General features: G+C 43.4%; 1 protein-coding gene across 9 annotated transcripts in view; it reads left to right on the top strand.

Moving 5' to 3' along the window:
• The window catches only part of Heph (polypyrimidine tract-binding protein 1 heph), a 393,209-nt gene that overhangs the window by 248,238 nt on the left and 122,502 nt on the right, over nucleotides 1-22,469 (top strand). For 8 of the 9 annotated variants that reach the window (XM_071776629.1, XM_071776622.1, XM_071776624.1 and 5 more), the window contains one exon: nucleotides 17,702-17,806. In XM_071776629.1, the coding sequence (XP_071632730.1) occupies nucleotides 17,702-17,806 (105 nt within the window). Of the gene's footprint in view, nucleotides 1-9,373; nucleotides 9,508-17,701; nucleotides 17,807-22,469 lie in introns of those variants that run through there. The other variant, XM_071776625.1, reaches the window with a different exon arrangement.

The raw sequence follows: 22,469 nt of genomic DNA, 5'->3' as shown, positions 1-22,469 counted from the left end.
GAATGTATTGCTAGGAGAGAATATTCAATGGTCTGGTCAGGTAAATATTGGATGAGCCCCCACAACGAGGGGAGTACACCGGCGTTTCACCCTCCGAATATATAATATATATTACATACATACATACGTGTATATATATTGGTGTCTCTTTCGTGTCGGATGCGGAACAGCGTCTTGTTCGATATTTTTTCGCGCCTGAAAGTGCGTTTACGATTTTATGTTTGAGAAACGCGAGAGCGCGCTCGCGGACAGTAGAACGTCGGGGAAAATACGTGTGTAATATCGAACGGCGCGAGTGTGTGCCGTTCGACCCGATAAACCGACGCGGGGTTCGAATCCTGTTTGCCCGAAATGAACTAGAACCAAGTTTTGGGGAGAAACGATCAAATATAATACCAACGGTTTAAAAAAAATCGAATAAAAAAAATGACGGAAGCGCGGAAAATCGTGCGACGGTATGTTTGCCGAACTCGGCTGAAAACACCCGACTGCTCCATTGCTAATATTGCACTCCATTTCACGCGGACTATATAACCTTCCACGTGATTGAGAGATTAAGAGAACATGAAGCTGGCAATTTTCTCGTCGGCTAAACAGGCGCGAAGGTCGGGAAACGAGAAGAGTTCGATCCACCTTGGTGTTTTCTTACTATTTTCCGCTTGACGTTCTTGCGATGCGAAAAAAGTGACGTTGAAATTGAATAATAAGAAAATTGTAAATTAATTACTATTATAAATTAATTATATAAAATCGCGAGAACAAAGGCGGCACTTTGGCCTTATAATTTTCCGTGTGTGTATGTGTTGTGTGTGAAGCACCAAAATGTTCTTGCGTTGTATTAAATATGCAAAGATCGCGAGTTGATTGCCTTGATTTACGTACTTCGGGTTAAATTTTGATCTGACATATGTTAGACTTAGAATGGAACAATAATCTCTAAGCAAATATAACATTGTCTCAATACACCGCTTTTGCAATTTATACGTTACATCGTTATCGTCGATTCGAGTAGCGTTCTCGTATCCGGCGAAACAACGGGTCTTTCGTGTCGGCATGAATTATGTAGAGCTTTCATCAATTTCCCGAATATGCAAACGGGCCCCCAACATGTTGGATCTTTTTCCTGGATGTCAACGCAATTTCACGGGGGGAAAGGAGGGGGCACGAGGGAGAGCGGCGGGTAGCGCGACCCCTGTTTTCCCGATATTTCGCGCTACGTCGAAAAGCGATTGAGGATCAGAATGCTTTTTCACGTTCGCGCGTTTAAATTAATCATGGACGGGAGGATCCCTCTCTCTTTTTTTCTTTTCCACCCCGAGGCGATTCCGACGAGAGAAACGGGTGCGCGCGAGAGGGTGAAAGGGGCCGAAGGGAGAAACACGCGCAGGTCAGGGGAACGCGGATATATACAACGCGAGAGTGGATGGTTGGCGAGCGGTGGGTGTATTCGGGGTGGATGGGGAGAGGGTCGTCTGCATAAATATGGAAATTTCGTAAATCAAGTTAGTTGGCGAAGTGTCGTCGAGTTTTTCAGGGACATAGAGGGCAACGTTATTTCTCAATTTTCTACTGCATCACTTTTTTTTGCCGCGTTCTCGTTGCTGCACGAAGGTGCAACCCCGGCGATTTGGCGGGCAATTAGCCAAGCCAGTTTAAACGTTAGTCGGCGATTGTGCGCCTTTCCTTTTCACGCGAGCTAATTAATTTATAAAGAATGTTTGCGCCGCGCGTCTGCTTCGTGTTATTGTTTTCCTCGCGGTGATCAAGGGAAATATCGTTAACGTAACGCGGAGAATAGACGGGGATCTAGTTTAAACAACAAAACTCGAGTTAATGATTGTTTTTGTTTAAACATTAAATAATACTGCAGTTATAATGGCAGAATAATACTTAATATATAATCAATTCTATCTTACGAAATTTATTTTAAATCTGTTATAATCAATGTGTGTTGAAAATAATTAAAAGACTTAAATAGAGAATCGTATGATGAAATATATTTCATCGTAGCTGAATACGCCGCGGATTGCGTTTTTCTTCCACCATCGTGAGCGATCTCGCCGTTTCGCGTCGGCCATATCGAGACGCAGCGTTACGTACGCTACGGGATATGCGGCCCCAGTTAATTTCGAAAGTGGATGGGTATTGGGTTAATCCGCGACCGGGCGGAGCTCGCAACAGCGTCGTTTTAACCACCGGGACTACATTTGCCGATTTAAGCCGCTGCTTAAATATTAGTTCAAGCGCGGCGGCGGCGGTGGCTGCGGCTTTCGACGCCCCGCGGATAATCGCGGTGCCTTCAGTGCCGCTTTCCAAATGACCATCGGCGAGTATGGATATGCTCTCGAAACAGCGGCGCATTCAACGGTGGATTAAAAGCTTCGGGAATAATCGAAAGGATGCAAGCGTGGCTAAGCGCGAAAGAGAAACAGAATTAAAGAAGAAAACAGATGTGTAACTGATGTATAAAATGCTATTTGTCTCAAAATAATTGAGACTGAACAGAATGCCTTTCTTGCGTTCCAGATAACTTTTTTCCTGAATTTTTTCGTACTTTTAACGTCTCATAGTTGCCCACGTCATCCCGAAGAAGTCCTTAAATCGTCGCGTGTAATCGTGGAAAACCATTCGGCTAGCGTACCCAAATAAACTTGGTTTATCCGCTACTTGGTATCGCACACGTGAACGGATCTTACCGCAGAAGCGAAAATAATTGCGGACGGACGGTGGGAACACAAGTCGTTTCACCTCAACAATCGTAATTGAATTCCGTTTTAATTCCACGATCGATTAAATAATAAAGAGCGCTGTTCTTTGCGAACACTGAAAAGCCCGTAATCCAATCTTGCCAGAAATTCGAGATCATAGGGCACTGTAACCCGGGAACTACCGTGGTGCCTTCTCCTCTCCTGTTCTCTCTCTTTTTTTTCTCTCTCTCTCTCTCTCTCTCTCTCGTCACAGGCTATCGGTGAAGCGAGTTGGATGGATAGATAGAGAAGGAATGCAAGGGGAAGGCAGCACAATACAGCAATGACAACGAGAGATAACGGGAAAAGGAATCGAATTAAAATCCAATTGTCTTCGGTTGTAGCTCCGTATAGTTCACGCAATGGCATTTATTCGATTTGGGAGCGAAAAGGGCGGCGAGTCCGAAGGGAGTGAAAGAGAGAGAGGGAGAGAGACCCTCGGTAGGTCCGGACACCATTGAAAACGACACTCGTGGGGATTTTTCGTCGCGCAAGCTGCCGCCCGTTCTTTGCGGTATTTCATCTCCCGTATTTACGTATTTCATCTCCCGCGGGCACGTGTGCGTTCGTTCGCGCACGCTTTTCTCGCGACACACGAGCGCACGTGGGACATTCGAATTTGATTTACGCCTCGCTCGATGCTCGTATGTCCTCTCGCTCCGCTTCGAATCTCGCCGAGCCCCTAGTGTTTTTTGAAAAATAATACGCGCGGACGAGAGTGATACAAATTTCGAGAATGCCATTGGGAGATCAGTGCGCGAGTGTCACAGTTAGTCGGTGATTTATTTATGATTTCCGATTTTGAAAACATTTACAGAAATGAATAGAGGCGAGAAATCTTGGTTAAATAACGATAATTTTATTGGAAGGAGATTCGTATCTGTTACATAAACAGTCTCGTGTAAAGAAGGGGAAAGAAGAAATAGAAAATGGAAAAAGCTGTAATTGCATCGTTATCTTACACTCTATTTCACTGAATCCCGCAGAATTCACTTGCAAAGATTCTCGCACCGCTTCGCCGCGCTCAATGCGCAATTTATTCATATTGTTAACTCGTACTTTTGGAATACGCTACTTCTCCGGAGGTATTTTTGTCGACGTGTCGTTACATTACAATTTTTGTTCGCGTAAACTTTCCAGGTATCTTTTGAACTGTCGAACCGGAATTCATTCTCGAAGGGACTCAAAGGCGTGCTAACTTCCCGAGTGACTAGTCCAGTTATCCTTGAGAATAAAAATTCTTTGTTATGTAGGAAGTTTAGTTCAGAGTTTATTTATTTACTTTCAAAAAATGATTGAATCAAAGCGACAAATATATATATATATATATATATATATATATATACAATTGCGTAAAACTATCAAAGACAATGATTGTAATGTTTTGTTAAACGTCCTCGAAAAGAAGGAAGAAAGATTATTTATACATAAATATAAGAAATAATTAAGAAACGAAAAGCTGCCGAACTGAGTCTTAATTATAATTTTAAGCGATTTGATCCCTCAGATATAACTCTTTCTTTCGTACCGTGTATAACAATCTGCAAGCTCCTTTTTAAAATCGCGCTCCTTAATTGTCTCGTTGGGGTCGCAATCTGCGGCGGACTTAACTGGAACGTAAATTGTCTGTCCGTCCGACAAGGAGCATGCTTTATTATCGCGAACCCGCTCGCAGGGAGACTGCCTCGCAGTATCGTTTACCGCGACGGATACGAACGAGCGGGGGGAAAAGAAATCGTTTTGGGTTGAACGCGATGAATGATTAAAATCGAATTCCGCGGCTCGGAAGTCGAGGAAACGCTCTGACATAGTTACGAACTCCCGACTGGGAAGAGAAAACTGGCCGGGCCCTTCCGAGTCGTCCAATGGAATTACTTAACTCATCCATCCGTCGCTCGAGGGGAAAGAAGAACGAAAGGGTGGGGTAGTCTGTTGGAAGCCGTAGGGAGGGAGATAGGTGGTCTAACGGGAACTGCCACGGTCGCAGTTACAACGTTTGTTGATCGTTAAGTCTGGAAATCCGATTTGCTCGATCTCAAGGAGGCCCACCGACAAATTTCTCGCTGATGTCAGTTTCCTCTGCGTTAGACAAAAATTGCTCTTGATTCTCAACCATTGTACTCGAGTCTGAGTAACGTGGTTACTGTCGCTGAATCCATTTAATCATAATTAAATGATATCCGTTTTATATTAAAAATGGAAAATGATGAGATTATGAAAAGCAGCATTATAAAGCTTACTTTTTAGTTCGCCTTTAAGACAACAAAGTACACTATAAGTATACAATACTGTGACTTTAATAAATATTTAATCGTAATAACGTTTTCTTCAATAATTTTATTGAAACTTAAATTTAAAATTAAAGATACGATTTAAATAATTAAAATCCTCAATTCGTCTGTGTAAATCTACTCGCGATCAATTCGGCCGCTCGAATGACCATTATTGGCACGAAATCTCGAATACGGAGGTGACGGCGAGTTTCTCAAGACGATAAAATTTCGCTGGGACGCCGTGCTGCCGACACGGGGGCTCAAGCTCCCTTCAGTATCCCAGACGATCTATCCAAGATTACTTCGCAAACTTCAGGAAATAACCGGCGTAGCTATACATACGACGGGTTTCCACGGTGTTACGAGACGAAAATAGGTTCGCCACGCGCAAATGTGTACGTTACATCGCGAGCCGATGGATAAGGGATTGTTTTTAATTACGGATCTCCGAGTTTTTTCTCCTCGCTCATCTTCCGTTTTTTTCATCGTCGGAACTTTTTTTCCGTGCGACGACACTCTCCCGTCCTTCGTGCGTTCCTCCCTCCCGACGAAGTTGAGAAAGTATTGAAGTTCGAACGACCATCTGTTGATCTCCACAATCGTCAGTCGAGGATAAAACGGTTCGCATTGGGTCGCGAGATAAAGTGGAGAACGTGTTCCGGGATTAAATGGAAATGTCTGTTGTCCCTTGAGATAGTATATGGATAATGAATGAACTCCAACTTACTTGAGCGTAGTAGCGAAATAATAACCATTTAACTTTTTTTTCTTCTCGTGTAACAGATCGAATTTAATCAGGAATCTGAAGGAACAGATGAAAAATGATAGCAGAATCAATTTGTAATTGAAGCTGAAAATTTCATCGCGCGCTCACGTTATGTTAATTCATAAAACTACTTTCTAGTCCACAAAGAATTATAAAACTTGGAAATTTATGTTAACAAAAAATTCTTCTGAGTAAGAGGAAGGATGAGATTTGTGGCGGATGTATCCTGCGTAGCTTTCATCCGCACAGACTTATTTCTTCGCGTCAAATTGTGCGAAAATAGCAACGCGCGCCAGGTCTAAGAGCCAGGTCTAAGGGCCAATAAACGTGCGGCTGAAATCGCGTCGTCGCCGCGAATTTCGGAAAGGAGCTTACCATGACGGATTCTCTCGTCGCGCTCGTCTCCGCGCGAGATGCGTCGGAGAAAATCCGAAATTCAGATGTAGAGCCCATCGGCGTCGCGCCGATGCGTCGTCGCGTTCTCGGCTCGGCGAAAAAAGCGAAAAAGGAAAACCGAACCGGAGGACGGGAGTATAGTGCTGGTTTCGCGCGTTTGCAGGGGTCGGGTTGCGAGCCGGAGAATGGCAGGCGTGGCCCGAAAACTTTTGATAACACTTGCAAATTGCTTTCGAAAATAGAATAACAATCCAATTTCGCCGCTCGCGGCGGTCGACTGAGGCTGCCGGCTCCCGACGAGGCCGCGAAGGGGTAGAATTCGGAAGGGGATGAATTCGATGTGTGTGTGCGCGCGCGCGCGCGCATAGTGCATAGTGGTATTGTATTCGGACTGACGGACGGACACGGGTCCTCGAAGACCTCGAAATTGAAACGACGTTAACGTTTTAATTACCGGGAAATTTTTTAACGCCTGGTCGAGTTTAAGCGCGATGTCGAGAGGTCGTTTGAACAAGAGTGTGGACGTAGATAGAATATTTTATCGGAATAAAATTGCGACTGCAATATACGCGGTAAATTGACTTTACTATTAACGTTGAAACAATTTTTTAAAAAAGCAATTTTTTTTAAAAAGCTCGTTTCAGGAAGTTACGTTGTTTGAAGTTTCGCACGGTTCTTATATTTTAACTGAATATATTTTTTTGTAAGTTTTGAAAAAAAAAAAGAGAGAATGTGAAATACATGTTACAAAAGTTACGAAATAACAATTTAAATTAACTCCGCGAATTTTTGTTCGTCTCCCGAGTGATTTTTATCAGCTCGTCGATGGGGAGATGGGCGAAAAGAACTTTCTACGAGTTAGGAATGACATTCTTGAACGAGGTGAGTTCCAGACAAGAGGTCTGAAATGGACAAGAAAAGACGAAAATCGGCTTGGTGAAACGTGCTGGCGACGGCAATCTTCGCCGCCTTCCGGACAATCGGGCGACGTCCCTTCCGCTTCCGGAATCCATCCGTCGTTTCTGCCAATATAATTGCCCTTATATATCCCGAGGAGAACGGCTCCAAACGGTCGTTTTACCGTCGATCGACCGAGCCTCGTTTTCATCGCGCTGACGAAAAATGCGCGATTACTGAAACGGCTTTCCTCTTTCGCTTACGTCACGCTTACTTGTAAATCAGTTTTGCGGAGAGAATTTTGAATTTCGATAAATTCTTTTCTTCAGCAAAAATACGATCTCCGCTTTTCCTTACTGAAAATAGGATAAACATAATCGAATTTCCGATTTCGCCATATTTTGTAATTTCAATAAACTCGTGTCGATTTACTACTCTTATTGTTAGTAAAAATGGGACCTTACATTTATTTCTTAATGATTTTAAATCGTTTTGAATCTTAAGGACTCGGGAAATCGCGTTTATACTGCTTATAGCTGAACACATTCCAAGAACGAACTTCTCTCTCTCTCTCTCTCTCTCTCTCTCTCTCTCTCTCTCTCTCTCTCTCTCTCTCGTTCGTCCATTCTTATATACTTAGCTCAAAGACGAAACTGTAAACTAGTCTTTACGATCAAGCTGACGGCAAAAGCGTTATTTTACAAGTTTCTCCGCTATACACCGTGACACGTACGGCTAATTGGACCTCTTTCAACGACTTCATCGCTCATTTCGTGGTGTTTCGCCTTTCATCATTCCTGTTCTGGAAACGAGGTCAACATCCCCTCAATATGTTTCCTTTAAAGATTTTCTTCAAAGGAGACGATTTCTAATTTATTTAGGACATTATTTTTCATTATTACGAAAATGAGATTCAAGACATCTTCTTACGAATTCAAATATAAACATACGCGGAAAGTTTTCGCAATGAAATGAAATGACGATCGATGTAATGAAGAATTACAAGAAGGAAAATAGAACGGTATTATGAGATCGATCGAGCGTTTTTACCGTTCTTGGAACAATTAGTTAGACTCTTTGTTAATCGATGAGTAATTATTCCCTCGTTTTATCCTTTAGTTATGTCATTTGAATCGTGCTCTCTTCCGAGATTAGCTTATCCTTATCTTCTGTAGACATTCTGCCAATGATTTCTAATCAACAATCCTTTAACTGAACAGATTGAAAGACTGAATAGATAAGAAAGAGCTACGACGGAAAAGAAATAAAAGTCTCTCAAAATTCACATCACTTTTTCTAAATGCAGAATGCTTGAAATAATTAATATTTTACAAATTAACAAAATAATTTTTCTATTATTATATTAAGCGATTAATATTTTGAAGGAAAACTGTATTGTTGTGATTTAAGAGATTAAAAGATTATCGATAAATCTGCACGCGCGTCTCTTAATCCTCGGAAGATACTCAATCAAATTAAATTAAATCGCGCTTAACGTAGAAAATTATTATTTTAGTTAAACGCAGATCTGATAAGATTTATATATCGCTGTTCGAAGGCGTTGAAATCGGCTTGTCGGTGAAGATTCGCATTTTCAACGTTGAAAGTGAAATATCGGGGCCGATAGCTACGCGCTTTTGTAGCAAGATCGAGATATCCCGCGCATGAATGGCGAAGCATATCTCAAAGGATCGACGAGAGGAGAGCGATATGCTTGAAATTTCATCTGCGCCACGTTCGACCTTAATCGCATCCTGGCCGACTAAATTTCCCATTCGGCTTTCCCCGCGGAGCCGTTTTTCGTGGACTTCTCCGTAACGGAATTATAAAGGTGATCGCGAGCTCTCTTGCGGAAAAATCCGAATTGTATCGTTCGTGGCTCCGCAACGGCATAATATAGAACCATAACGGCTACTGTGTACATCCGGTGCGATATTCTATATCTTTCACCGTCTATTAAACCGACACAGCCAATCGAATGAGACATATAAGGAAACGTATTGTCGTTTTGCTGTTAATTAATTATTACTTTATTTTCACGAAAAATATAATCTTCTGAAATCTCGTTAAGATTTAAGTATCGTGAAACGTTTCAGATAAAAGCTTGACTTATAGTTGTCTGCTTGTCAATTCAACCGATATTCTCCGTTTTATAAATAAGAATGTTAAAGCGTCCATGAACATTGGAATTACAACTGTCATCATAATACAGCCTCGAACGAGGACATGTAAACAGTACATTTCTATCAGTATCGAACTAAGCTCCGTCAGTGTCGGACGCGTTTCCTCAGCGCTCTGTGTGTTTACAATAATACGTCTCTCTGTGATTTGATTCTAACCGATATACAAGATGTTCAAGAAGATATTCAAGAAAATGATGAAAATGCTGAATTCGAAATATAAGAAGAAGAGAAAATTGAAGATAAAGGTACTATACGCGAGAGGGGAGGTGTGCTGGCGCGGCTCGAAGAGTAAATTTCCATAGAGCGCGAAAATACGAGAATTTCGGATTTCTGACAAAAATTGATTATTCGTTTTAGACTTTTAATTCGTCCGCGCACGGATCGCCGCCGTGGAATTTTTCTCAAGGGATTCCCGCGGGATTCGGCCCGCGTTTTCACGATTCATCCCGACTCGCTCTAGTTTTCAAGAATTCACGTTACTTCCAGTCCTGATAGCCCAGTTTTGGAGAGAACTTGCTGACTTTTCCAGCTCTTTAAACGCTTTTTTGCCAATCGACCACTCGCGCTCTTGAAACTCGCGTAACGCAATCCCTTTGGAGAAGTGCTCCGAGACTGGCGCTCTTCGTACTTTTTCTCTTCGATTCGCACAGCAGCTACAACCCGGCACCGACGGATCTTATTTTTGTGCAACTATACTCTCTCTCTTTCTCTCTCTCATTGTTTCTCATCGTCGCAGTCGTTCGCGCAAAGCTTTTTAGCCCGCACGAAGAACTCTTAAGTACCTCTTGAAAAACCGTCGGTAAGTCTACTTTCTTCCGCGATTATGGCTTATTAAGCCCTCGTGCCTTTATTAGGCGAGTTTCTCCCTTTTGTTCCCCAAAGATTTCAAAGATAATCGTCCGTAAAGGCGACTTTTCTTCCGGATCGTCTTCTATCGACGCGGCATCTCTTTACTGTCGCTCTATTTCTCCCAAGACAATCGCCTGGTTAAGCGAAATTGCTATATATCAAAAGTAATTGTCATCAATTTGCCTCTCATAATAAAAATGGTGGCAATAAAGGCTCCAAGTGTAAAATAACTTCAGACCGGACAGAGCGATCTTTATTCATGCTTTTTACAAAAAATTAATATTAATTATATCCTTATTGTTTTTTTATTCATATACATATATTACTTTATACGTCGTATATTACTCTTTATACATATATTACTCTTTTCATATCGCTTACATTGAGAATACAAATAATATTCGCGAATCATTTTCTGTTCACACACGATGATATTTCACAAAACGTAAATTACGATATGCAAGATTAAGTTTTCTTTTTTTCAAATTTTTTGCGTGTCCTTTATTCTTATTTCACCCTATGTTCTCACAAAACGTAGCTGAAAAGGCACAAGCGTGTAGTAATGCTCGAGGTCGCCGGTTATTGCTGTGTTTTCTCCGAGAGCTTCGTACGTATTTTTTAAAAATGCGTTATTCTGAAATTCATGAAGCCGAACGACGTAATCGTGATAAAAACGCGAAATGTGGAAAGCCCTTGAGAGAATCTCATCTCGCGTATGAGGTCGAAAAGCTTTGTCTCGAGATTATATTTCCAAATCAAGGATTCAAGATTGCAACGCGCGGTGTCTTACAATAGATGATGGAGAGAAACGAATATTTGCGAGCCAAGCGTAATTTCGAACATTCACCTTCTCGAGAATTGGAATTTCGATGAAAATTGCGATCGATAAACGGCAGCTTCTTTCCGCGCGTTGGTTGATTAATTTTCCTTGCCATGCTACTTTTTTACGGGGAGAGAAATTTGAAAGAGAATTTGAGATGCTCCGCATCTCGGATGAACAGATTTATCATTGAAGCTACGGTTACATTGCGCTGGATTATTTACCCGAGCTACCGAGTTCTTTTTCATCGCGAAGTTGCGCTCGTCGAAACTTAATTTACTTCGCGGAACGCAGTCGGCGAATTTTCCGCGTGCGTCTCTCCCATCCTTGTGTTTGGTTTTCGCGAAAGTACTCGCACTTGTACACCACGAGTCCCGCATACACATATACGCGAAATTCGTCGTCGCGCTCAGGCTTTGCTCTCCCGCGAAGGATGCTCGCGCGTATTTTGTAAGCAGCGGGCCAAGGCATTATTTTGAAATTCATGAGGTCGAATGGCGTAACCGCGTAAGGACGAAGTTTGAGAGACGAAGGGGAGAGAAAAGACTGGCGGAGAGAGGGATGGGCGAAGTGGCCCGGTTGAAGTAACTTTTGTTGAGTACGGAACGACGGGGATGGCGAGAAGGGGATAGCACCCGGCGATGAAAAAAAAGGCCACCGCAAACGCCTCGTTGGCAAACACATTCGCTATTTTGCATGCGTCGGCGGAAAGTACATCGTCGATATTTGAATATCCCGTCCCATCCCCGAAATTAAATATAGGTAATCGGGAGAAGTCATTTTTACGTTCGACAACGAACGGAGGTTACGGCAGGTATTTCCGGTTGGCAGGTATTTTCTAGATTCACTATAGGCTTCATTGTTTTAAAAGTCAATCCACGCGATAAAGACGTACATTGTGTTCATATCCCTCGTACAGAGTCAGTTATTTTTCCCACATCACCGATATCAGTTATGTTTCATAGAGGATTAATTCTCCCAACAATTGACGGAGAGAAATTGGAAATCCATTTGTTACTTCATTCATTTGTACCGCCTGTCAATTTTCCAAGATAGAATATTCTTGCCTTTATTGTCGTATACTTTGGAAGAAACCGTGAAAAGCTCGTTCGACGTAATTTATGAGACTTGCGGACGACAAAGCGAGCTACTTTGATACTTATATATCAGCACACAATTCGTTAGACTAATTATTCATATTATTAGTGCATTGTATTGTATGATGAAGCTAATTAATGACAAATTAACGTGCACGGTATTTAATTGATACATAGGAAAATGCGCCGATGTAACTTTTTCGTTATGTACAAGTTTTTCGCGCTACCGCGATCGTCTATCAATTTCATATCGGGTCGATGGGAACGCATTGGCAGGTTTCTCCCGACCGTAAGATGCAAATGAAACCTCCTAGCTGATGCGCGCGCTAATTAAAGCGAAATTCTCGATCCTCGTATCGACTTCATTAGCGGATAGATATACGGCACCGCGGAGGGAAACACCACTAATGATGCTAGTCACGGGCATATGGCATCGTACCTGGTAGCGTCGATCGGCACCATTATGTACACATCGAACTTTTCATTCCATTGCGACTCTCACGAGCGTCGGATTAACCGTTCATTAAGTCCAGTAAATTTTCACACGGGAGTTGCGCGAGAGTGGCGGGCTTGCGTAATATGAAAGATGTCATAGAATCACCGATGTTCTTTTCATCCCATTTTCCTTTGAGCGATCAATTCTCAATGCTGATTTTTTTCTCGGTGTCTTGAAGCAACAGCTTTTTTTAAATTACTTTATTTCAAAAGCAGCGTTTGGCGCTTTATATGGATTGTTGTAGAGTATGTTGTGACTATTGAGATACATAATACAAACGATACTGCAGTATAATAGTTTGATATAGTCTAATACAAACGAGATTACGTTCAGATGGTTATATTCTGTTTTGGGAATACGAATAATTAGTGTGTGGAAAGAAGTTGATGCTAAGGAGGGTCTGCGAATGAAAAATTTGTGTAATGGGTATCGATTTGAGATGCGGAGGAATGAAGAATCGGAAATTCCTAATTGTGTGATAATGAATAGTGCTTTGGGGTAGTAGCTTTTTCGTTGTCTGAAGCCGAAGAACCGTGAGACAAAAGGAATCTTATTTCGTAATCAATTTAAGTCGTGGCAAGTCGAGTTTCTCAAGGAATTTGTCAGCCGCGGACTTATGAAGGATTCTCTAATCTTAAATAAATTTCGGGGTAGGTGAACCGCACACGGTGGGAGATGCAAGACGGGCGATTATCGTAGTCGATAATCCGGTTTCCCATCCGCCGTTTGACCCGACGGAGTTTCGCGAAATTCCAACGCCCGTGAAAGAGAAGACGCAATCCACTTTCGCGGCGCTCTTTGTATGTTTCGAATATCAGATCCCTACCATCCTCTCTGTTCGCGGTTCAGTGACGCCGAAGCACGGCGATCGCAGCGGAAGCGTTTCATCCTAACGAGCGGCTTTAATTTCTGCCCTCTTTCCACGTCATTTGCCCTAGAGGAGGGATCTCGACGAGAATCACGACTCGACGGGGAAACTTCCGTCAAATTATCCAGCTTGTAGGCAAGTCGTGATACAAGTCGCATAAAGGTTCCTCTTATTAGTAATTATAGCCGATATCGAGTCTGCGATCCCGTTACGTCTTGCTTCTTCCATTGCATTCGATTAAATTTTAATCGAAATGAGGACACTCTTACCAAAGTTAAGAATTACGAAAGACCGAGGACCTTTACATAAATTTATATACTTGAAATTGATTAACATTTTTATCAATTTATTTGTTAAGTTTTACTGCTATCGTTCAATTTGTTATATAGGCCTTGGCCCTTGCGTAAGAATTATTTTAATAACCCAGCGTTTCTTCGTTAGTTTTTCAACGCGTCAACGAAACGAGCTGATATTTAACCCTCATTGACACTCTGTCGATAGTATTCAGTCTTTATTGCGTAACGATAAACCCGTCGGTCAGGTGCGCGATCAATCGTGGAGAAATTTACGTCATCGGACATCATTTGATATTAATAACTTCTCGAGATTGGTGGGGAAAGACGAAACTTTATTCATCAGCGGTAATGTGGCACGCGCGCAGAAGCGTAGATATTATAGGAGCAGGTAATATCCAGGAATATGATTCGTACATAATCCTGCTCCATAAAAAACGAAGTAATCTAACTCTCCTTGATTTTAAAACCTTTGTAATTTCTCGGCGAAAGTTTCGGTCGGTTGTGTGTCGGGAGCTCGTGTATCCAGAGGTCATCCATCTCGAAAGGCAATAATGGCCCCCGTACCCTCGTCCCGAGCCAGCCAAGCCCTTTCCTTGGCAGCCTATCTTCGGCCAATATTATTTTAGCGACTCTACGTCATGTGTTGCGCATCCGTCCACCACCACCGCCACCGTCGTCGTCGTCGTCGTCGTCGTCATCCTCGTCATGCTTTGCGCGAGACGATCTACCGAGAAAATTGACCTACCTACGGGCTAGGCAATCGCCGTCTCGTAGCCGTGCTAGCAGGGATAACAGGATCACGGGTTAAGATTGCTTCCGGTAACGGACTTCGACATCTAGATTTCGATCGAAAATTGCACTTTATTTCTTAACGCGCGTACCCCTATCTTCGCTTTTTCGGTGATCGAGCGCAATTTAATACGCCCACTCGTGCATTCGGTATTTATTCGTCCGATAGTCATCGGACCCGGATGAGCCCAACGGAGCGTGTCACGGAGTTCTCTTCTTCGATAGCGTCCACGGCCGGGAGAGAGCTCATCGGGCCCGCAGCCGGCGCGTGAGATTGGTTTGTCATCCGAGCGAAGCTCCATCGTTTCCCGGGTACGCTCGCTCGGTGTACCAACGTCCGTCTCCACCCCGTCCACTCCGCGCGGACGATCTTGAGACAATTCCGTGCGGGTCGTCGGGCACGTAAAATGCTCGCGCGCTCTTTCGCCGGGTCGCACGGGAGATTTTCTTTCAACGGAAACATGAAGGACAAAAAAGGGGAAAGAAAAAAAGAAGAAAACGGGAGCGAGAAGGAACGAGACAGCGGCTGCTTCCTGGATTTAAGATCTCGACGATTCGCGAAGATCGAGAGAAAACAACCTCGCGATCCGCGAAGTTGAAAGAAGAAACCGGGGCGGCAATCGGGACGGCGGGCGGTCGGGGGTGGAGAAATGAAGGATGAAAACACAGAGGGAAAGAGAGAGAGAGAAAACAGAGTTTGTGACGGGGGTTGCGAGAGGCTCCGAAGCGAAAGGGGAGTTGGCCGGTCCATAATCCATACGTCCGCGGGAAATAAATAATACACGAGTACCGGGATCGGGGTGGACAGACTCCGCTAGATGTTGGTTAGAGGGGATGAACCCCTATCCCCATATCCGACGAAAATATAGAATCCAAGTTCCTTTTCCACGGCTTGTCTCCACCCATGAGACTCCCCTTCTCTCTCTTTCTCTACGATCGCAAAGAGATGGGGACCTCGTTCCGTATAAGAGCCCCTTCTTGCCGCTCTTTGAACGATATTCCGCCTAACAGCGCGCACTCAATGCGCTGAGAACGCTCGCGATGTACTCTCGTACCTCGTAAGATAAACCGTGTATGAGACGTGCGTCGTCGCAGAGAACGCATCCTCCTAATTGCATTCTCTCGCGGCTCGAGGTTTTCTACTTTTATTTATTTTTTGAGTTCGGGATAAACACTTCTGTAACTTTCTGCACTTCGTGCGACCGGACGAGTAGATATTACATAACGTACATTTAAATGTATATATATACATATACATATTTTGTTTATTGCATTTAATTTGTACGTTTCTGCGTATTTCGCGCGATGCTGTCTCGAGCGGGAAGTATCGCTAAAAACTGGAAGAAGTAATATTTCCATTAAATTTCGAGAAAGTAAAAAGTAATGCTGCTTCGTAAAGTGGAGATTAGATATCCAATTTTCTTTAATTTATGCGAAGAAAGTCGCAAATCATGGACGGCAATTTTCTTGGCTTGCTCTCTCTCAAATCGAAAGAGATCTTCGTAAATGGAAGAAATAGGAGAGGATAATAAAATTGGCGTTTCGTAAACGAGTGAATGCATTTATTTGAATCGGCCAGCAACTTTTCAGTTAACGTTCAAAGAATAACGAAGTCCGGGTTGACTCTCGCGTTCTTTGTTGCCTACATGTGACCCGGAGGGTTGGCCGCGAGTGAAGTCTGCCATACGTCGTGGCTCGCTTCCTTTTCCGCTTCGTTCAGTCGTCTCTTCTGTCTTTGATCTCGCATTCCGTCTCGATGTGGTCGAAGTCCTCGGTGGTTTTCCTTACGAGTTATGAATTATCTTTCATGCATTTTCGCCTGTGTGAGCCGCACAGCGAAGACTCTCTCGCTGTCAAAGTTCATCTGCAATATTAACGGACCGTGTCCAACCGCGATTGCATAATACAGCCGGGAATTCGTGAATAAATGCAGCGACGGCGTGGCGGAGAATAAATATTTCGTTGAGCGATACACGATGCATACGACGCGATCCTTTGACGCTGAATGCCGCCGATAAAACCGCAACTGTATAATGAATGGCAGTGCGAATGAAAAAAGTCGTAATCGCGAGAAGGCGGGTCTGTCATAAATGAAGAAACGTCACATTCCTAAAAAACTTGTATTATTATTATAGAGATTACATATTTCTTATATTTTATATTATTATGCAAAATATCTGCTGAATAATGTAACGGTGCGTTTAATGTATAATGAATGGCATGCGAATAAGAAAAGTCGTAATTGCGAGAAGGCGAGTCTCTGTCATAAAACTTGTATCATTTTCATAGATTACATATTTTATATTATTGTGCAAAATATATCTGCGGAACAATGTAACGGTGTTTAATGTAGATAATCCGTAGAAAAAAAAAAAATAATAAGGAGCGTTACTAAACACACGTATATAAAGGCACACCATTGATTAAGCTTATCTATTAATTACTCTTATGAATATAATAGTTTCGTTCACTTATTTCTGTAAATTTCTCTTTGTAGCAATTGCGTGTAGTCCGATTAACGATCTCGAGAGACGAATCGAAAGAAGTTCTTGATGATTCGCAAAAGAGACGAAGATTCATAGGGATTAATTATTATTAATATCTCGCGAGGAGGAAACTCCTCGCTCGAGTGACCGCAACGTTTCTCCGCGCGTCCGAGAGACTCCGTCGAGCATTTAAATTCAGACCCGTGTTAAAAGCGTTTTACTACTGTATACGCTTCTGATCCGTTTCTTTTGACCTCAAGTCTGAGATTTATCAGCGCTCTAAGGACGAGACATCGAATGGGATTTCGCTGAAGATCCGCGCGTTGCTTCTTTCCACTTTTTTAAGTAATCGAAAGATGCTCGACGCGATAATTTATTTCAATTCCGCTCAAAGCTTCATGGATAAAATGGGACGGGCGACGCGATTAGTACTCGTGGAATACTAAACCGTCCGTCTTAACGTTATTCCGTAAATATTCTCCAGTAAATATTCTCTTCCGATTCGCATAACGTTGCGAAAATGTTGTTATCCGTGCTCCGAAAATATACAATTATAATAATATTCTGAGATCGTCGTAACGTAGAATTCATACAAAAACCTGCGATGTTTGCAATATTTCTGAATTACGTTATTGCTCGCTGAACGTAAAATATGCTTGGCGGAAAGTAGAATTTATTGAGGAATCGTCGTGTAAAAAGAGTTAATTTTTTTCACACGAGTGTTTTCTATTGTTGCAGAGGGGTAGTGACGAGCTTCTATCGCAAAGCGGGGCAGTCAGCAATGGTGCTTCAATGAGTCCGCAACCTCATCACGCGGCCGACAACAACAATGACGCCAAGAAGGTGAGTGGTTTTAATTGAAATAAACGCCAAGTCGACTATTGTGTGTCAGAGTGTCAGATTTTACAGGGCCCAATAATATTTTGAGGCTTTTAGCTCAGGACGAGCAAAAACGATCGTATTAGTAATTATTAATAATAATTATCGTTTATCATTTATGGTGATTCGATAAAAATTTCAAGGAACTTTGAGAAACGGATGATCGCGTAAATTCGTCGAATCGCATTTTATATTTCGTTTCTCTCCGAAAATCCCTCTTTTCGATTTTCGGCGACTGTATAGTAATACGCGCAACATGACGGAATAAAATACAAGGAACGCCGATAACTTCCTTTTGGGTCCGTCCACATTTCGCCGATGGCAGAGCGGTCGTGCGGAGCTTTTTAGAAGAGCTTTTTTTCTCTCTCTCGAAGCTACCTCGGCGGCGAACCGACCGCAACCAGAACGCGCAACGAACCATAAATCATTGCATACCAAAGAGAAATTCGTATGCAGTGACCCCGATTGAAATGCATCCATTGAAATCTGATCGGTCGCGCTTTCGCGTTCCCCGAAGAGTTCTCGCGTTCCTTCCGGCCTTCCCAGTTGCGACGAACGTATGGCTGTCCATCAAAGGGACCGGGAATCGTTTTTTCGGACAAGTCGACTCTCTAACGCTGAATCGCCGCCGCTCGCAGAAATTTTTCGACCAGACGAGAGGAACAAAATGCAAAGGCGGGGCAGACTTGCGAAGGAAAAACTTAAATTTTTTAACATAATCTGTTATTATCGGCGCGCGTTAACGAGAGATATGACAAATATTAATTAGCCTCGTGTGTGCGTGTCGTGAGATAATCGACGACCGATGGACGAAGAGAAATTATCTCGGCGTGTATATAGTTCCGCAGGAAAAATTAATTCCCGGCGCACAGCCCTCGCACGTCGCCTCGAGCCGATGAAAACTGCAGCGCAGCAGAGAGAAAGTGGCCATCCGATAGAGTCTGACGATTATTAATCGATCTACTTATACGGGATCAAAATAAAAGAATGGATGATTTTGCGAATACCATGCATTAAGCAGTCTATTTATGTTTCGCTGAAATTGATAGTCGGCTCAGCTGTAAATATTTTATCGGAATATTTAGACAAGAGATGTGTAAAGAAACGGCGGTGGGGGGGGGTGGAGAGGGAGATAAAGAATTTTTGTGCAGACGTTTAGAATTTTAAGAGATTAAAAAATTCACGCCTTGAGAGAACTGGAAGAATAAGAGGCCGACATTCGTTTCCGCGAGAGAGGGGAAAAATGCGGGCCGTAAGATACGACCTTTTAGCGAGGTAACGTACCTTAATTAATATTTTGCGCGCGCTGCCGTGTGGCGACAGCCGTTTACGGCGGTAAGCTTCGCCTCCACGGTGAGGAGGACGGACAGCACTTTTCTCGCGCACCTGCTCTCGTCACGTATGCTCAACGTCGTCACATGTGTCGTTTCGACGCGAGGACGGTGGAAAAAAAGAATGGTGAAATTTCCGGGGGACGCGGACGACGACGGCGTGTCTGAAAACCGCACGGGAAAAGCGCCGGGCGTGTCTCGGATCACTCGGTTGCACGTGCAACCGCCGGATGTGCCGAAAGTTCGACCTCGTTCCTCGCGTCGTTAATCATTTTCCGTATAGCTGGCAAACAGAAGCAACCCGTGGGCGCGATATATACCTGTAAAGCGCTACGCGCCCGGGCTTTCATTTTCCGCGGAATTTACCGAAATTCCTGTTTAACTGAATCCACGAGTTTGGCGTCACCGAAAAATGCCGATACGGTTTGATTAATAGCCTCGGTCGGAACGCGTAGCCGGTCGCCCGCGCGCGTAGTTCGACCGTTCGTATTTTAATCGGGGAAAACGTAATGACCGATGCGCTCTTTAAAGCCCGGAGTTATCTTTTGGCACATGTTTTTATAAATTACGAAGAGAGAGCGCGATTACGTGATGGCCATTTAGCGCGCGGCATAAATCGACGTATCGGGGCAGTAACGCCATATACGCCGCGCGTTATTTCTCCCGACGTTACCGTCATTTTGATCATGACAAACAATGCCATTTGAAAATGTCAGAGCGATCTTAATAGCCTCGTTAAAATAACTGCCGGGGCGCAAGCCGTTTCCCCCAACACCGCGGTCTGACTTTTTAGCGGCTGAATAGACGCGTCTATAAGTACTCCGTCCAACGAGAGATCATGCGGTTGATCAAACGTAAATAACGATAGGGCACAGAGCCGCAATAAAAGGTGGTCGCGTTAAATTATTTTTATTCTTAATAGATATTTTCCAACACTATTAAAAATAAAAATAATTTAACGCGAACACCTTGTTGCGGCTCTGTGCTCTATCGTTATTTACGTTTGATATCAACCATGATCTCTCGTTGGACGGAGTATAAAATAATGTTTTATCCCCCCCCCCTCCTTCCGCATTTGAAATATACATATTAATCACACTAAGTGCATTTTAATTATCACGAAATGTCCGTCGCGAATAATTATGTTCAAAGCGTTCTTTGATACATTGATATTACTTCTTTCGCATAAATTAAATACTAATTAATTTTGCCGTAATTATATTTGTTGGGAAACGCGCGCGCATCTTCTTTCTTGTCACAAACAACAATGTTACTGTTTTACAGAGCATTTGCGGAAATGAAAATAATCATGCTGTGGCGCGCGGCTGATGTTTTTCACAGCGCGCGCCCGTTGCACAAATATCTCGGCGAGAATGCGAGCGCATTACAATAGCGCAACCATGTAACGCAAAACCGTTGTGTCTATCGGCGATCGTTAATGTTCGCGTAGGTGTTTCTTTCTTCTTTTTGTTTGCGCACGCGGACACACATGCTTTTTACACGCGCAGCGTCGCGACGCGCGCGAGGACGGTTAGAGCGGCGTGGAGATTCGGTGACAAAGGGCCCGAGCCTTTCGTTGTCCGCGCCTTTTACTTTGAAAACGTACACGCTCTCTACTTTTCGACGGTCTCGACGACGAGAAAAATCCGAGGAAATTATTAGCCGTCGTCGAGTACATGTGTGCGTGCTTCGCGTTATTTGAAATCGCAACATTTACGGGGCGCGCGAGAAATAACCGCGCCGAGAAATGCCGTGAGTAGTTACCTACATCAAAGGTGGCTCGCCGGATTAGCGCTAGTGTAAGAAAAGCGACGAGAATAACGTTACGAGGAAGATTTTGAAAGCGAAACGCACTTAACGAAACGCGCACGTGGTTGTAAGCGACTTATGACGAGTGACCGACTAAAATTATTGCGGATACGTTTCGATTTTATCTCCGAGACAGGTCTTAGGGCATGCATCCCCATAAAAGAAGAAATAGCGGAACATAATTAAAACGGAATTCCTTTGATTGGCTAATAATCCCATCTTGAGAGTCCCCACCTGGAGATTAGCCAATCAGAGCAATTCCGTTTTAGCTCCGTTCTGCTATTTCTCTCTCCATGGGGATGCAGCCTTAGAGCTGCTCCCGGAAAAAACTTAAAAAATTCCTATTTTGGAGCCTACAAAGCAATTCGTGTGGCGATTTGTCGGCTTCTTTCTTAAACATAGTCGGAATACCGGCGAAACCTTCTCTCGAAATTGACCCTGGCCGGAGCAATTTCGCCCCCCGACCTACGCGGTATATATTTCTGGACGGCGCTGCCATAACACGTATGCCTCTCTCACTTAATATAAATTGGTGTTCGGGAAAAAGGTCTGGAGGGTGCGATTTATCAGTGAGGAAATCGAACTCACTGCTCGCCATCACCGTGTAATCCATTAAGGGTAAGAAAAGTTGATTTCTCGAAGGGGGACAAGGAGATTGCGATTTCGTTCCAAGAGAAACGGCATTTTTTTCATCATAAGGAAGGTGCGCTGTCATTATCCCCTCCCCCTCCGAAATTTGGACACCGATCGACGTACATCAACCGCTTGCTATTATTGCGCGCGATATGTCGGCTGTTTTTTTTCCTTCCTTTCTCTCACTCTTTTTTTATGGGTGTTCTACTTTTCCGCGCCATAATTCTTCACGTATTTTCAACATTTGTTTTCCCTTCACCGAACGTCTTCGACGTCTTACTGACCTAGGAAGATTTTCGAGGTTTTTGTATTATTTCTTTACTAAGTCACACGGCTTTTTGTCGTACATTAAAAATTGAGACAGAAATTATACTTCTTTTTAAATCAATTAATTGACTTGTTTAATTTATTTGTAATACGCGTTTGCGATAAAAAAAAATCACACAAATTAATCTCGCAGTAAGAAAGACGATGCGTCGAAGAATGCCATTTCCGCGATGCTTATGGAGTGAAAATCCGCGGGTGCGAAGAGTCGACCTTCCCGAAGCGAGGAAAAAGGAAGGGCACGAGAAAAGGCGGGAAATTCTCTTTCTCTTGGAGGCACGGCGTTGCGGGCGGATGGTGAGAGAGGGTGGAATGGGGACGGTGGAAAAAGGAAAAGAGTTCTGCCGATGTTCGCGTAGACGGTCTGAAGAGGTACGCTCGAAGCTCGTAGAAGCTCCCATTCATTGCGCCTTGCAGGCTGAATAAAGCTCCGAAAGGGGAGGAAAGTAGGGGGAGAGAGAGAGAGAGAGAGAGAGAGAGAGAGGGGAAGCATACAGCTTTTCCGCAGCCTCCACCGTCATATTTCCACC

Source organism: Temnothorax longispinosus, chromosome 4, assembly GCF_030848805.1.
Source record: "Temnothorax longispinosus isolate EJ_2023e chromosome 4, Tlon_JGU_v1, whole genome shotgun sequence".
Lineage (NCBI taxonomy): Eukaryota > Metazoa > Arthropoda > Insecta > Hymenoptera > Formicidae > Temnothorax > Temnothorax longispinosus.
This window is presented reverse-complemented; position numbering and strand designations above follow the sequence as displayed.